This window comes from Aotus nancymaae, unplaced genomic scaffold (assembly GCF_030222135.1).
Source record: "Aotus nancymaae isolate 86718 unplaced genomic scaffold, 86718_ANA_hifiasm-v0.15.2.pri h1tg000016l, whole genome shotgun sequence".
NCBI lineage: Eukaryota > Metazoa > Chordata > Mammalia > Primates > Aotidae > Aotus > Aotus nancymaae.
Window position 1 is genome coordinate 49,622,695 of NW_026988428.1, and position 16,037 is coordinate 49,638,731.

Below are 16,037 nucleotides of genomic sequence, written 5' to 3' on the forward strand. Positions count from 1 at the left end.
GATATTACCCTACTTGCAGGCTAACAAGTTAGTCTGGCACAGTCTCATGGATCCATCAAGCTCCTAGGTCTGAGGATAAAGGACAGTTTATAGTAATAACAGTAGTATCAGCATTTTAATGACAGAGCCCAGTTTGTATAGGGTGATGCCAAGAAGGCCACATGACACCTACACACACAGTGGGTTGTGTTACAAGACAGGAACTTTGAATTTAGGGAAGCAAGTCTTTTTTATAATGTAAAGTAAACATGGTTGCCCTCTGCTCCAGCAAGCACTATTTCTATCTTCCCAGGCTGTTCACTATTGAAAAAAAAAAAAAAAACCTTAAAAAGATTGTCTGGAACAAAGGGCAGTCAGCACATCATTCACAGGATATTCAGAAATACATGAGACCCATGAAAAAATCCTCTCCCATTCTTGTAGGCTTCTAATAAGACATTAGGATAGGGCTGCCAGAGGTCTCTGGACATTAATTTACTCTGTTATTCACTAACTGGATAAGATCCTACATTTCAGCGTGATCAGACACTACTGACAATACATATTAAAACAGATATCTTTTCTCCTCTACGACATCCAAGTTGAAACCTGACACTAAAACTTAGGCTCCCTGGTTAAGCAACATGTTCCCCCGAGGAACCTAAATGTACACACACTAAAAGGGTTATTTAGAGTCACAGGTTCCATTTGGTAAGCTTTTGGTAAGAAATTCAGCCTAAGACTTGTCAGTTTATAACAGCATTCTCTATACATACTGTAACAGGTAAAGATTTGAAAGTTATGTCCTACAAATAATCTGCCTAAGTTGTTACTCCACTCTACTTTGACTTACATCTCATTAAATATTTAAACATCAAAGACAGCAAACTTTCTAAGAATATAGATAAGATATGCCATGGATATAGTGCTGATTTTGCCATTCTAACAACTCCATCTATAGGAGTGACAAATAAATCCTATCCTCTTCCCTCTCAACAAGAAGCACAGAATAAGAAGTAACCTACAAACAGTGATGTCCCAGTAAACTGACTTTCTGGGAAAGAAAATGAGCCCTGATTTGTAGTGCTTCCTAATTTCTGTGGTGTACATACATCCTCCATGGCCTATTTTAAGCTTCCAACAGTTTAACAACTGGCAAGTTTAAATCATAACTGGCAAGATGCTTCTTACAAGGTGGCACAAGCCAATTCTAGCACTCCAATGACCAGCTGCCATAGTTATCATATGTAGTTCTGATATTTAATTCCTTTTGTGGCAGAATTACTACAGGATAATAATGATGTTGTAAAAACATCACAGCTTTAAGTCAATCTATGAGGCACTGCCACCACTGCCAATACTACGATACATTTAACACATATTTCTTCAGTGCCTACTATATCCCATAAACAGGTCAGAAGGAACAGCCTATAAACTTTTTGAAGAAAATATTTTCATATAAAATCTTTTCCTTCAGTCTTTATATCCCATTTTGGCACTTAGCTTCCACAATCACTTAGGCTTTGACACTTCACAGTAAAGTAGTTTTATTTAAAATGCAATAAAGTGCTACTCTTAAGTAGCTGAATCTATGGCATACTGACTAAAGTGTAATTATTATTAGGATTTTGCTAGAAAGTCATTATGTGGCAATATCCAGTAACAGATAGCAGTACATGTGATTCAGTGGAGAACAAGAGCAGAAGTGAAGTGTTAAGGTTTTAAATGGGTATACTGTGATCAAGTCCATTTTCCTATCACCCAGCTGCTTGGTGGTAAAGAGGCTGGAAACTGCTAAGACTGGAGAATAGAGAGACTGGTTGTAGTAATACAGCTAAGAGACAATTTTGAAAGAGTTCTGTTTCCAGTATTACAGTAAACAAGAACTATTTCAGACTAATTACCGCCCCGTTCCACCCTGAAAAACTACTAACATGATGCATAAAAGAGAAAACAAAGAATACCTTCTTAAAAACATCAAATAACAGTCAAGATAGAATGGAATTGCCAAGTCAGAATCTAGGTAAAAGTGGAAACCCAAAGAAGTAATCATGGTACTATAGCTGAATTTACCCAACTACAAGAAAAGTCATCAATGCACTAAACAGGGGTAAACTGAGGGGTAGGGGCAGAGAAGAACTATCCCTGGGAAATTGCCACCACAAGCTATCCCTTTTCGGATTTGTAGTCTAAATGAGTAACATCTGGGTGGTTGGGAAAGCATCATAAGCCATGAATTTAGTTTCAAGTAGACCCAATTCAATAGTTTTCCCAGATGCCAGGTGAAAACCCAATTACTGTAGGGAAAACTGCACCTTCAACTGAGGCCTCAAAGAAATTCAAAAAATAATTTTTCAAGGACAGTTACGTAGTCAAAAATAACCGAACACACAAAGAAAATACTGTAAGAATTATCAGAAATGGCACACACGCACACTCAGAAATACCTGGTCTCAGATCTATATGATCATCGTAATGTCATTTGTATCAATAAATGTAAAGTTATTGTGAGGAGGCTTAAATATAAGGCAGGTTTACCAGAAAAGGATTTGAAAGATGATACTGGAATGAATGAAAGGGAAGGAACAGCTGGAGACTGAGTTGGGAAGAGGAAGTAGAACAAACTTTTCATCATATATGCCACACAAATATATATGAAACATCCTTCCAAAAAAGGAAAAGGAAATAGAAAATATTACCTCTCCCTAAATCAAACTCCATTCTAATAAAACTATTTAAGTAGTCTGCACAACTGTCAGTGTTGGCTAACCAACTGTATTTGATCTCTATAGAGACTTCTGGTGTTCTGGATTACCAGAATAAAAGGGGTAAGGGAGGAAAGAAAGTTTAGCAAGAGCAGACTTTTGTAAATAGTGTTGTAACAGGAAAAAGAAAAAGAAGACTGTGTGCCAACAGGAAGCCACTGTGAGCTTAGAAAAGAGTCCATGCATTCCTACCAGGTGAGGGCAACGCAGTACCATAATCCTAATATAAAAAGGATCAGTCTGTATATTTGTTTGAAGAAGAATACAGGTTAATCTAGATGGATCAAAAGGTTTTAAATTTCATGCAGACCCTTTCAATATCTGTACTAATTACAGTGCTTTTTTCACAAAGATGTGGATGGTCTTGGTAAGATTTATGCTAAGACAGACTGAAATTTCAGTAAATTCCATAATGTTCATAAAGCATACAAGCTTAAACTCTCTGGAAAGCTGATTTTTTTAAAAAAAATTCACTTCCCTTTCACTACAGAAGAGAAGCAAGTAACTCAAAGCCACTTTCCATTTCTGTGTATGTTCTGGGAGAGTAAGGCCCGGCCCTAGTATTCAAAGAGATGATTTCTTATTACCCTCCATTTTAAAAGACAGTACCCAAAGATAACAGACAGTACCCAAAGATAACAGTGTAGCACTTTCCTCAAAACCACCTATAATAATTAAAGACATCTATTATATCCAAGAATATATATAACTTACCCTGCTCCTAATTTGTTGAAATCCCTCTTAGCTTGCAGAGTATACACAGTCAAACCAAAAAATACTCCAGTAGTCAGTATGTAAGCTTGCAGAATAATATGTACATCATAGAAAGTAACTGTAAAATTAAAACACTGATTAACATGCAAATAAGCATGCTCAATATAAAACAGCTTTTTCTGGCATTTTACAGAAATGCTTCATTTTCTCCTGTACTTTATGCCAACAAAAACAATTATGAAAAGGTTTCTTATCCATCCTTGAATACATGGGTACCATGAAACCACATCCATAATGCAATTAACAGTTTCCAAAAAATTCATTCATACAAAATTGGGGGGTCACATTATTACCAAATTAATGAAATGACTAGAAAGCTCTTACGCCTGTAGACAGGAGTTTTAGGGATATGGTAGAGTGATTCTCACCTATCTCTGTCCCAGTCGCAGTTTACCACCATCTGTGGTAATTGTCCACTATGGTTTCAATATCAGTAGGGATGATTCTGGGTTTCCTGACAGACTGGGAATTTCTGGACAGTAGCAGCAATTCCAGCAATCACCTGGTTATACTTTTTTTTCTTGCCCAAATCAAGGCAATTGGGCAAGAAAAATATTGGGGCTGTCTAGGGTTGCCTACCATTCACTTACCCTGCAGAAGACAGAAATCAACCACTAACTTCTTTATATCTAATGTGTATTATCTTGGAGTACACTATTGTGGGGTTTACTGAATATATGCCAAATTCCTTTCTGTAATTTTAGAATAACCATCCAGTCAATTATGGCTATTATAATAAAACTCCTTAACATTTTAACAAATTGCAAAGTTATAACCTCTTGGAGGTTAACTGCTTTGAACCCAAAGCCATTTAAGTAATTTTTAATTTTTCAGAGATTAATTATTCATTTTCTTGCTATCCCTAAATGCTACATGATTGGAATTTCTCTATTTATGCCATTACAGGATTAGGAAGGTGAACAGGAAAAAGATAAGACATTAAGTAAATTTTGCTTCTTGTCAGTAATTTAAGTATATGATTAGGTTGAAAAGATATTGCAATTATTGAGGAAAATAATGTTCTCAGATTATCCCATCTATGTTTTTCTATCCCAAATTCCAATAATCCTGAAATGAATCTCTCTCCTACATTCTATGTACATAGTAGAGGCTGGAGAAGGGAGAGATGGATTTGATAACCTTAATAGCAAGTAACATTAATAATAAGTAAATATTAATAATACTGCCTATGTTGAGAAGCCACAATCCTATTTATTATTTATTACTATGTATTTATATTGATTATTTTAAAATGAGAGATTACAAAAAAATACAGATTAAACAAAACTGGCATAGAAAGATTAAAAAACCTAATGGCAAAACAGGAAGAGTTAAATATATTAACTTATTAACTATAGGGTAAACAACTTGCTGTTATTGAGAGTAATAATTAACTCTGACCTTTTTGGTACTCAAGGTTAACCATTTGGAAACAATCAGAATTTTTATTCTTAATTTATTGAATTTTTTTACTTGAGATATTATATAGGGTACATCAAGTAATTATAACAGACATGGCCTTCAAAGACATGTTGAACATGAAATACAGAGCAAAAACAACCACTGTTTCTTGCAGTGCTGTTTGAAACAATAAGAGGATATAACATTAAAGCATAGTTCAGCACAGGCAAGTTAAAGGAGTTAAGCTCATATGATCAAAGTATATGGTTCAAAATACATGTTCTCAGTTACTTTAAGATACTTTTACATTAGGGAAAAGATTAGCTATAGTTGTCTTATTTTTATAAATAAGTCAAGAAATGAAATAATGTTCTCCATTCCTTTTATTTTTCTTTTCCACTTCTTCTAAGCTCAGCTGAAATATATAAAGGATAAATATCTAACTTTTGCTTATACTTTAGGAATTCTTCGTCCTATGCTATATTTCTGAAATATGATATTCCATGATGTTAGACTTCAGCCCCAAATACCTTTTTACCTGAAAGATTTATCTACATTAAAAAATTATTATAACATATAGAAGTGCAATTACGGCTTACCAACAACTGCCACAGTTAGAGCTTCCAATAGCGTCTAATGAAAAGAAACTGAAATTAATGACTGTAAAATTTACACTATCTCATGTACATTTTCTAATTTCTAGCAGTTTAATGTGATCCCATATGAATGATCTCATTTTAGCTTCAAAGCAGCCCTGTGAAGTATACGGGGCAGTTAGTAAACCTACATAATGAAAATGAGATCTCAGTTTACTAAGTGAGAATATTTAGATTCTAATTGTGATACCAAGACTCTTTAAGCTAATCTCATATCTGTAACAGGAAGACTATAAATATAGAACATTCTACTTTTCTTACTCTGTAATATAAATAAAAACAAAATTGCAAATTATGTGCCCATTTATAAAACCTCAATACCTCACACAAACATAGGAAGAATAAAATATTTAGGTAGTACTTTGGTGTGGGAGTCTTGAAAGTATTTCCCAATATTCATTCTCTCTTTCTTCCCTAATAACAATTTTTACCTGGACACATGGCAGTTCAGATTTTACTGCATTTTTTCAGTCTCCTGGGCAGCTAGGTCTGACTATGTAATGATATTCTAGCCAATTTAATGTGACTAAGAGAGGTATACAACTTCTGGATTGTGCTCTAAAAGCAAAGACTTGCTCTCCCTTTTCTCTTCTCATTTGTATTAATAACTGAATGCTTTGTGGATATGGGAGTTATCTATCATATACCATGCAACTCTCTAGGAATGCCCTGACCATAGCACAAGCATGGGCCCTTATCACCTTCACTAAATTGTCATTCAAATTTTTACATGAGAAATAAACTATTTTGTTTAAGCCACTGTTATTTTGTCACAGTTTAAGCCATGTCAGAAGTAGCAGAACTATTTAGTATCCTAAATAAAAGACTTGGCGTTAATGAGTCTTGTCCTCTAGCCTCTCTTTCCCCTTAATTATAGTATCTTTATTTTGTCTTATATGCTTACTCTAGATAGATTTTATCAACCATCTGATAGACCATATCACAAAGACAAAGTCAGAAATAACGGCAGTGGCTGTATAATCATAATCCTGGTAGAAGCATCCCCTGTACTCCACCGTACCTGGTATCAGGAAAACCATCAGTACCAGAGCAAAAATGGTATTAGAAATTGTACACAGACGTGGAGGCAATGGAACTGCTGTCACATTTTAATGATTTTAGTAGTGCCAGTAAAAGGGTAGCAAAAGATAGAAATTTTTTTCTGGACTGGGCACAGTGGCTCACTCACACCTGTAATCCCAGTACTCGGAGAGGCTAAGGCAGGTGGATTGTTTGAGTCCAGGAGTTTGAGACCAGCCTAGGTAACATAGCAAAACCCCATCTCTACTAAAAATACAAATAATGAGCTAGGCGTGGTGACATGTACCTATATTGCCAGCTACTCAGGAGGCTGGGAGGTGGGAGGATCACTTAAGCCCAGGAAGCAGAGGTTGCAGTGAGCCAAGATCGCGCCACTGCACTCCAGCCTGGGCGACAGAGAGACCCTGTCTCCAAAAAAAAGAAAAAAGAAGAGAAAATTTGCGGGGGGGGGGCGGCGCGCAACATGATTACACTATTTTCTCGCTATTTGTGACAAGATTTTAGGAAAGAAATCCCACCCACATTCAAGTATCTGAAGGAAACAGGATGGTATAAATAGGCATAAACAGGAGTAAAGATAAGACTAGGAAAATATGATAATGCCCCCTTTAAAACATATATACACATGCTTCTCAAGTTATAATGGGGTTACATGCTAATACACCCACTGTAAGTTGAAAATATCACAAGTCAAAAATACAGCCCAGATTGTCTTTGGTTAAAGAATCACCAATGCTTAAAGTCTGAAATTTCATGGTTGCATATTGCTTTGACACCATCATAAAACCGAAAAATCTTAAGTTGAATGATTTTAAGTTGAGGAATATCTATCTATCTATCTATCTATCTATCTATCTATCTATCTATCTATCTATCTGTCTATCTAATCTGCCTATATGTGTGTGTGTGTACATCCATGCATACACACACTCCTACTACCTTCTTTCTTATCCTGCTGCAGCAGGACCAAAAAAAACCCTAATGTTAAAGGTCCCTGAGTAATTTGAGGAAATGTATTTTACATACTTATTTGTTAAACCAGTTTTAGCTATGGGCATGATGAACAGATTAAACAATCAGTGACTCTCTTGCCTATAAGCATTTGGTTGATGCTTTTCTAGTGGGACCTTTCCCTGCTGGGCAAAAGTTGACCCACACCCTCTTCCCACACAGAAATCAGTCTTTCTGAGAGAAGGCTATATGTAGATGTGAAGAGGAATTCTATATGGCCTTCTTTCTTTTTATACTTCCTCTCTCCTGAGACATAGTTGACTAGGCCAGGAGTTGGCTCTGATGCAATGTCTGGCAACCCATATATTGACTAACAACCTACAATGTGACCTGTGCCAACAACCAACTATACTAATCAGATTCAATCTCTCTCTCTCCTTCCTTCCTTTTCCTTCCTTCCTCCCTTTTCCTTCCTTCCTCCCTCCCTTCCTCCTCCCCCCGACTTTCTTTTTGAGACAGGGTCTCACTCTGTCACTGAGGCTGGAGGGCAGTGGTGCAATCTCAGCTCACTGCAACCTCCACCTCCCAGTTCAAGTGATCCTCCTACCTCAGCCTCCCGAGTAGCTGGGACTACAAGCACATGCCATAACATCTAGCTAATTTTTGTATTTTTTGCAGAGACAATGTATCGCTATGTTGCCTGGACTGGTCCTTAACTCCTGGACTCAAGCAGTACGCCTGCCCCAGCCTCTCAAAGTGTGGGGATCACAGGCATAAGCCACCACATCCAGCCCAGATTCTTTCTGACCCAGGAATCTGAACTCAGAGATTGAAGCAATGGCAGTGGGAGCTAAAGCTAAATTACTCTATGGGGGCAAAAATTAATTATCTTTAATTTATATATGACCCATTGTTTGGGAAACGGAAAACAACGTGTAAGGACAACTGAGGTAGAGAAGAGATGTAATAGAACAAGGGAGAGGAGAACACAAACTCTTGTCACTGAATTTCCTATGATATCATCATTTCTAGAACCTTCCTCCAGTTACCCAGTTCATCTTCCTTTAAGATTTGGGTTGGTGGGTTCTCAAGAGCTTACATCCTTAAACTCCTTGTTACTTGCGATAACTTGAGTTAGGACTGACAATCTTGCAAACAAAAGAGCTTAAGGTTTAAATGAATATAATCTTTCCTATAACTGAAACCTGCAAAGTCATCAGCTTTTCTTTATCATTTTAACACAAACTCATTATCAGAATTCACAAACTTTTTTAAAGCATTTTAATATAATCAACAGCTTTTTCACTTGTATTTGACAAGTATTCTTTTTTGTTTGTCTGAAATGGGGTCTCACTCTGTCATCCAGGCTAGAGTGCAGTCATGTGATCTCAGCTTACTGGAGCCTCCACCCCCCCAAACCCCCACCTCCGTTTAAGTGATCCTCCCACCTCAGCCTCCTGGGTAGCTGGGATTACAGGTGCACACCATCATGCCCAGCTAATTTTTGTATTTTTTTGTAGAGATGGGATCTCACTATGTTGCCCAGGCTGGTCTCAAACTCCTGGACTCCAGTGATTCACACGCCTTAGCCTCCCAGAGTGCTGGGATTACAGGCATGAGCCACTACGCCCAGCCAAGTATTCTTAATATTAGTTTGGAATGTTTTGAAGTAAGTTTTTAGGTTAAAATATAGTCATACTGGATATGAGAAGAGGCAAAATAATTTTTTAAATAGGTAACTGGAGCCTTATCCAGTTATTCTAGTCATATTCTAAGACTGAATTTTCATAAGTGGTAGTCTGGGTTTTAATTTTCACAAATATCTCAACACATATGACTCTTAAAGTTGGGTTCTCCCAAGTATAATTTTGAAAAAAGTTAGTAGTGCACATAATTTGAGCAAAATGGTTCTTCAAAAGACCAGAGGGGTAAGATAATAACACAGAAGAGTTAATCATAATGAATTTAAATTCTATGAAATTAAAGCCACAAATTTTTCCCAAAAAAATCACAGAATATTAGAAGTAGAGGTTTCACAAGGATTTATCTATTTTAATATTCTCATTTTACATATGAAAAAACTTAGGCACAGAAAGGCTAAATGCCTTGCCAAGTGTCACATAATCGGATAGCAGCAAAGCCAGGTCCTCTGATTCCAATTCAGTATTTTTTCCACTACATGCTAATATTAATAGAATAACCTTTGAAACTAATAAACTGTTAAAAGTTTTAAAAGACTATCAAATTACAAGTAATTTCCTAAAGTACTCTAAAAAAAAACTCATTAATATTTTTCTGCCATTGTTATATATGTATTATATATGCATTTAATTAAATAAGAATATTCAAAACTCAGGAATAATTGTTAAAGGAATAGAGAAAGTCAAAGTACTCACAAATCCAAAAAGCAGGTACAGGTTAAGGGGATACTTATGTCTGTTTAAATTCAATGCAAAAATCAAACCCAGAGATCCGAGGGCAAACAGCAAAATTAAGGCAGGACTGAAAGACATAATATTGTTTCAAGTTAAAAAAAATAGCATGAGCAGTATTATCCAATTTAATAACATTTATCTAATTTATATGTTTATGAAAGTACAGGAGAAAAACTCTGGAATGAGCCACACCACACTATCAAATTATTTTACATCTGGAAAATTTGAGGGGTACAAGGTAGAAAGGAGCCTCAGGACAAAGAAAAGAGTCCAAAATGAATGGGGGAGACTTTTACTTTTTACTGTATAAACTTCTATCATATTTGAATAATGTTTGCAATTAGTATACTAATAAGAGACAATAAAGAAATTAAATAATAACAACTACTTTTTTAGGGTATTTGCCATATGGCTGTAATTTAAATTAAAGAATTATACCTCAAACAGCAAACTAATAGTTCGAGACTCCACTTTGGTGGAGGGGAAGGGAAGAGAAATTCTCTACTTCTATGAAAATATTCGTTAGTTCTCCTTTCCTTTAATGTAGCAAAACTGTATTATTTTTAGCAATGGAAATAATTATGTTGGAGGTCAGACTTTAATCAGGAATGAATCACGTGGCGGTCTTTTGAAAACTTCTTGGTGAAATTATCCTAGTCATGAGCGAAAACTAAAATGAACGCACATTTATTATTCAAGCACTGTCTTAGGCTTTGAGCACAGGGACTATAGTCTAATAAAGTTTTTAAAAATTAAGATGTTTAAAAATGGTGTGCAGTAAAAATTCTTAATACTATTCCAGGAGATGAGAGTTTACTGAAGCTAAAAAGTTCAGAGGTAAATACCATGTTGTGGAATATTTTTCTTTATCAAAAACAAAACTAATCAGGCTTGTAAGAGTTAGTTAATGAACTTTTTTATATTTTAACCTCAAAAGTTAATAGAAAAAAGTGGATTTTGTTTATAATATGCCTTTTTGATCATATACAATGTCTGAAAATGATTCATTATCATCTCATTACCTTACCTGTCATGTACAAATGTCCGTATAGACTCAAAGTATAAAAAAACTGTTGAAGCCATTGTAGTTAAGAGAACTTGCAGAGAAAGGATGCTGTAGACTTTTCTTAGAAAGGCTAAAAGAGGAAAAAAAGATATATATGATTATTTTCTTAAGCATTTATCGTAGAACAGTAAAATCAAATTTCCTCTTTTTAAAAAATTAAGTTTTTTACATGTATTCTTTCCTAATTTTCATCCTCATAATGTAATCTGCAACTAAAACTAGGCAAGACTAGAAAGCTTCCAAAATAATTTAAAAATTGTAAGAGATAGCTAACCTTCCCTCCAAAAAGGATGAGCCTAAAAAAATTAGTGGGTCAGAATGTAAATGTTTTCATCAAAATGGAAAATGTATTAAATGCCTAACTGTACACAACAGCATATAACATAGCAGAAGTCTAAAAGCAGAACATTTTAAAAGAATGATTATATCTTGAATCTGAAAAGGAAAAATAGAAAGCATATAAACATAAATTTTTTAAAATCTTCATTTCCAAAACAGTAAAAATGTTTCCCCCAACTGAAACTTATCCTTAAAAGGCAAATAACATATAAACTTACTTTCACTCATCTACTATAATTTCTCATTTATAGTACTCCTGCCTCCAGTTTCTATACAATAGAAAATTCTTACTTTCATATTTTGTTATCAATACCCAGAAATCACCTCTAAGAATTAATGGTTAAATGCTTATTATTAAAGTCTTCTGATATACAGTGATGCAAATAATACAATGAACTTCCAAGAACTCACCTTCAGAAATGAAACATTAGTAACACTTCCCACCTTCTCTCTCTGACATCCCTCTCCCCTCATACTTCTGGCTAACTACAAATCATCTTTCAAGGTTCAGCCTTCTTCAGTCCCCCATTCCGAATTGGATGTTTCTCCTTCATGCTCCTGAGGAACCCTAAACATACCCCAATCACTTTATGATTGATAAATCTACTTGTCATTCACCCCCATTAAAGTGTAAAGACCGAAAACTCCCTAATAATCGGGAACAAGCCTAATTCATTTCCATACTCCTACCACTCAGCCTAGTGAATAGCACTGAATAAACAGTGGTTAAATTTTATTTGCTTTTAGATAAATTTTCATTGAATTAATGAAGGGTGAATTTTACTAGTCAGGGAAAAGAAAAAGTAACATTCTGAAATGAAACAGAATAATGGAGCCACTACTTCGAGTGCTGTCCTTAGGCAGGCAATAAAAATCACGCTGAGGGCCGGGTGCAGTGGCTCACGCGTGTAATCACAGCACTTTGGGAGGCCGAGGCAGGTGGATCACGAGGTTAAGAGATCGAGACCATCCTGGTCAACATGGTGAAACCCCGTCTCTACTAAAGATACAAAAAATTAGCTGGGCATGGTGGCACGTGCCTGTAATCCCAGCTACACAGGAGGCTGAGGCAGGAGAATTGCCTGAACCCAGGAGGCGGAGGTTGCAGTGAGCCGAGATCGCGCCATTGCACTCCAGCCTGGGTAAGGAGAGCGAAACTCTGTCTCAAAAAAAAAAAAAAAAAAAAAAAAAAACCACGTTGAATGACTCTTACCCAACAAAAGAAAATGTGATGTTGTCTCTTGCCTATCATGGCAATGCTCATGGTAAATGAGCATTAGATGGTGGATGTTCCTTTTGAAAAATATTCCTACTAAAGACCTGGTTTCCCAAAGAAGGGTGAAGTGCTTTGATCGCATGTCAGCCAATTATCAAGTTAATAAAAATAAAATAAATCTTTCACAAGAATAAGGGAATTTCCGTGAATACTAAGGATTTAATCATCAAAATGCCCAAATATTAAATCTTAATTAATTTTTCCCTCTGGCACTCTTTCCAAAATCTAGAGTGAGTTTTTCCTAATGTCTTAAACAGATTTTATTAGACACATAATTTAACCAATGACTCACAAGAACCCTGAGTGTGCATTGTATTTTGGCCTAGAGATAAATAGTGCTCAACTCCACAGCAGATCTATGACTTACTTTCTTAAACAGGCCCTGATATCTGCATGCTCTGGGAGGTCATTTCTATCTTTTTCATAAAAGCAGAGTAAAGAATATACTACTGGCATGGACAATGTTATCTGGGCTATCTTTCTACAAATTTAATTGTTGAACCAAAGGTCAAGCCATTACACCTGCAAGGGATTTTCTGGACTATGAGAAAAAAAAATCATATTCTTTACACTACAGCCTCCATGTCCTGTACTCAAGTCATCCTCCAGCCTCAGCCTCCCAAGTAGCTGGGAATACAGGCCCACAACACCACACCAAGATGTGTGTGTGTGTGTGTGTGTGTGTGTGTAAAAGAGAGAGAGAAAGAGACAGGGTCTCACTTTGTCCCAGGCTTAAGTGCAGTGGCATGATCACAGTTCATGGCAGCCCCAACTTCCAGGGCTCATGCAATTCTCCTACCAGCCTCCCCAGTAGCTAGGACTACAGGCACCTGCCACTACACCCAGCTAATTTTTTTCTATATTTTGTAGAAATGGGGTTTCACCACGTTGCCAGGCTGGTCTTGAACTCCTGGGCTCAAGTGATCCACCCACCTTGGCCTCCCAAAGTGTTGGGATTACAGGCATCAGCCACTGTGACTGGCCCTGGAATGTATTCTTTACTTTTGATACCCTATTATGTACTTCATGTAACTCAAAGCCAACCCATATGATACATATTCTCAATTAAGCAGTGAAAATTAATGTTATTTCTTATCATTTTGTAAAACTGTATACAGCTCAAAACAGTGTGCACATTAAGATCTAATGTTTATTTGCATATGTGTATATGTACACAAGTACATATGAAATAAAAGACTAGAACAATATATATCTAGGTGTTTGTATTCTCCGAGCAGTAATACTAAAGATAATTTTCATGTTCAGTTATTTGCCAATCTGTGTTTTTTAGATACCAGCAATATGTATTACTATTGCAATTAAAAACATTTTAAAGAAACTTGTGCTAAGCCTTTAAATTCATACTAAAAAAATTATCCTTATGCATATATTCCAGACCACAACTTTTTCTATATTCTGGTATCATAAGCCAAATCCCAGGCAAAAGCAGTACTGACACCCATTGTGAATAATATAAAAAGTAGCAAAGGACATGCATATACAGCTCTCAGGAAAATTTTAAAAAGATTCAATATGAAAAGAAAACTAGTCACACAGCAAGATTTTCCAATTTTTGTTGAATACTGATTTCTCCCCTTCTATTTGACATCTCAAACTTACCATGGCTAAAATCGGAGCTCTTCATTTATCCAAATTTGCTGTTCTCCCAGTCTTCTCATCGAAAACCAGCACCAACATCCTCCAAGCCAAACATAGAAGTCATCTTTGATTACCCCCTCCCTGTTCCCAATCTGTCAGCAACTACTGTAGTTCTACTTTTGAAAGTGCAACATATCTGCCTCTTTTGGTTTCCTTTGCTACCTCTTTAGTCAATGTGCCTGATCTCTCACCTGGACCCCTGGAAGAACCTTCTAATTGGTCCCCATGCTTTCACTCTTGTCCCACCTATTTCTCCACACACACTTGTCAAAGTGATCTTTTTGAAAAGTAAACCATTATCATGTGACTCTGCTTAAATACTTAAATAATCATTTCACTTAAAATGTAAAAGCTTTCATAGGGCCTGCAAGATCCTACATGATGTAGTACCTTTCCAATCTCATCTCACAGCACTGTCCCTCACCATGCTTTGCCCACATTAGTTATCTTCCTGCTTCAGGGCCTTTGCACTTGCTGTTTCCTCTACTTGGAATGCCCTTATCCTTCTTTACATGCAGTGGTGGTTTAAGATATGTCACAATTCTTTGATACTCCCTTCAAGTGAGTCCTAACAAAAAGAATGATGCAAAAGTGGCAGTGTGTTACTTCTAAGACCAAGTCATAAATGGTATTATGGCTTCCAAATCCTGCTCTTTCTTAGATCATTTCCTTTGGGACAGTGTTTCTCAACCTTGTTTTCATTATTCCTCACCTGAGTAGCCTTTTGGATATTTTATTCCTAATAGGCCCCTCAATAAAATTTTAATGCCACAAATATACTATATACCTGTTTATGTACCATCACCCTTTGGAAGGATATATGTCACTATAAAATCTTAAGTTTTTAGATCTTTAGATCCCTCTAAAGAACCAATTGTCAATTAATGGGGTCAATAGCACTCCATTAAGAATGCATACTCTAGGGAAGGTCAGCTATGTTGTAAGGAAATTCAGGGAGCCCTATGGAAAAACACATGTGGTAGGAAAGTAAGGTCTCCTGCCAACAGCCAGTGAGAAACTGAGGCCTCCTATGAATAGCCCTGTGAGTAACCTGTCAGGAAGCACACCCTTCATCTCCAGTCAAGCCTCCAGATGACCAGCACTAGCCAATATCTGGACCACAACCTAGGACAAACCCTGAACTAAAACTACACAGATTCTTGACTCTCAGAAACTGAGATAATCTGTATTCATTTAAACCACTAAGGTTCGGAGTATTTGTGACACAAACAGAATTAATATTTCTCTTGGTTCCTGGAAGTGGGGTGCTGTCATACCAAATACCTAAAATATGGGAGAGAGCCTTTGGAATCAGGCAATAGATGGAAGCTGGCAGATCTGTGAGGTGAAGGCTAAAAGAGCCTTGAAGAAACTGTTTTATAGAAAGTTAATGCCTTTGAGGCTGCTGCAGGTGAGGGCTTAAAGGAAAGTAGGTAAAATTTTGTACAAACTGGAGGCAAGAGAAATCTTATTATATACTGATAAAAAGTTGAGCAACACTGTTAGCTACGGTTACATCAAAGGTAGAAATTGTGCTTAATGAAGAGGGCGATCAAACTACGGAGATTTCCAGAGTGTTGAAAGTATCTTCTGGCTTCTTGCTGTTTATACTAAAATGTAAGAGAAGAGATACACAGCTAAAGGAAGAATTGTTAAAACAAAAAGAGGAAAGGCTTCTGACTCAAGGGACAACAA

General features: G+C 36.3%; 1 protein-coding gene across 3 annotated transcripts in view; it reads right to left on the reverse strand.

Moving 5' to 3' along the window:
• TMBIM4 (transmembrane BAX inhibitor motif containing 4) overlaps window positions 1–16,037 on the reverse strand; it is a 31,933-nt gene that overhangs the window by 5,363 nt on the left and 10,533 nt on the right. Inside the window, exons 2-6 of one of the 3 annotated variants that reach the window (XM_012444935.3) lie at window positions 14,304–14,382; window positions 11,030–11,138; window positions 9,964–10,069; window positions 5,519–5,552; window positions 3,459–3,576 (exon numbers count right to left, since the gene is read on the reverse strand). In XM_012444935.3, coding sequence (XP_012300358.2) covers window positions 3,459–3,576; window positions 5,519–5,552; window positions 9,964–10,069; window positions 11,030–11,138; window positions 14,304–14,328 — 392 coding nt within the window. In that variant the 5' untranslated portion in view covers window positions 14,329–14,382. Of the gene's footprint in view, window positions 1–3,458; window positions 3,577–5,518; window positions 5,553–9,963; window positions 10,070–11,029; window positions 11,139–14,303; window positions 15,208–16,037 lie in introns of those variants that run through there. The other 2 variants (XM_012444934.3, XM_012444933.2) reach the window with 2 other exon arrangements.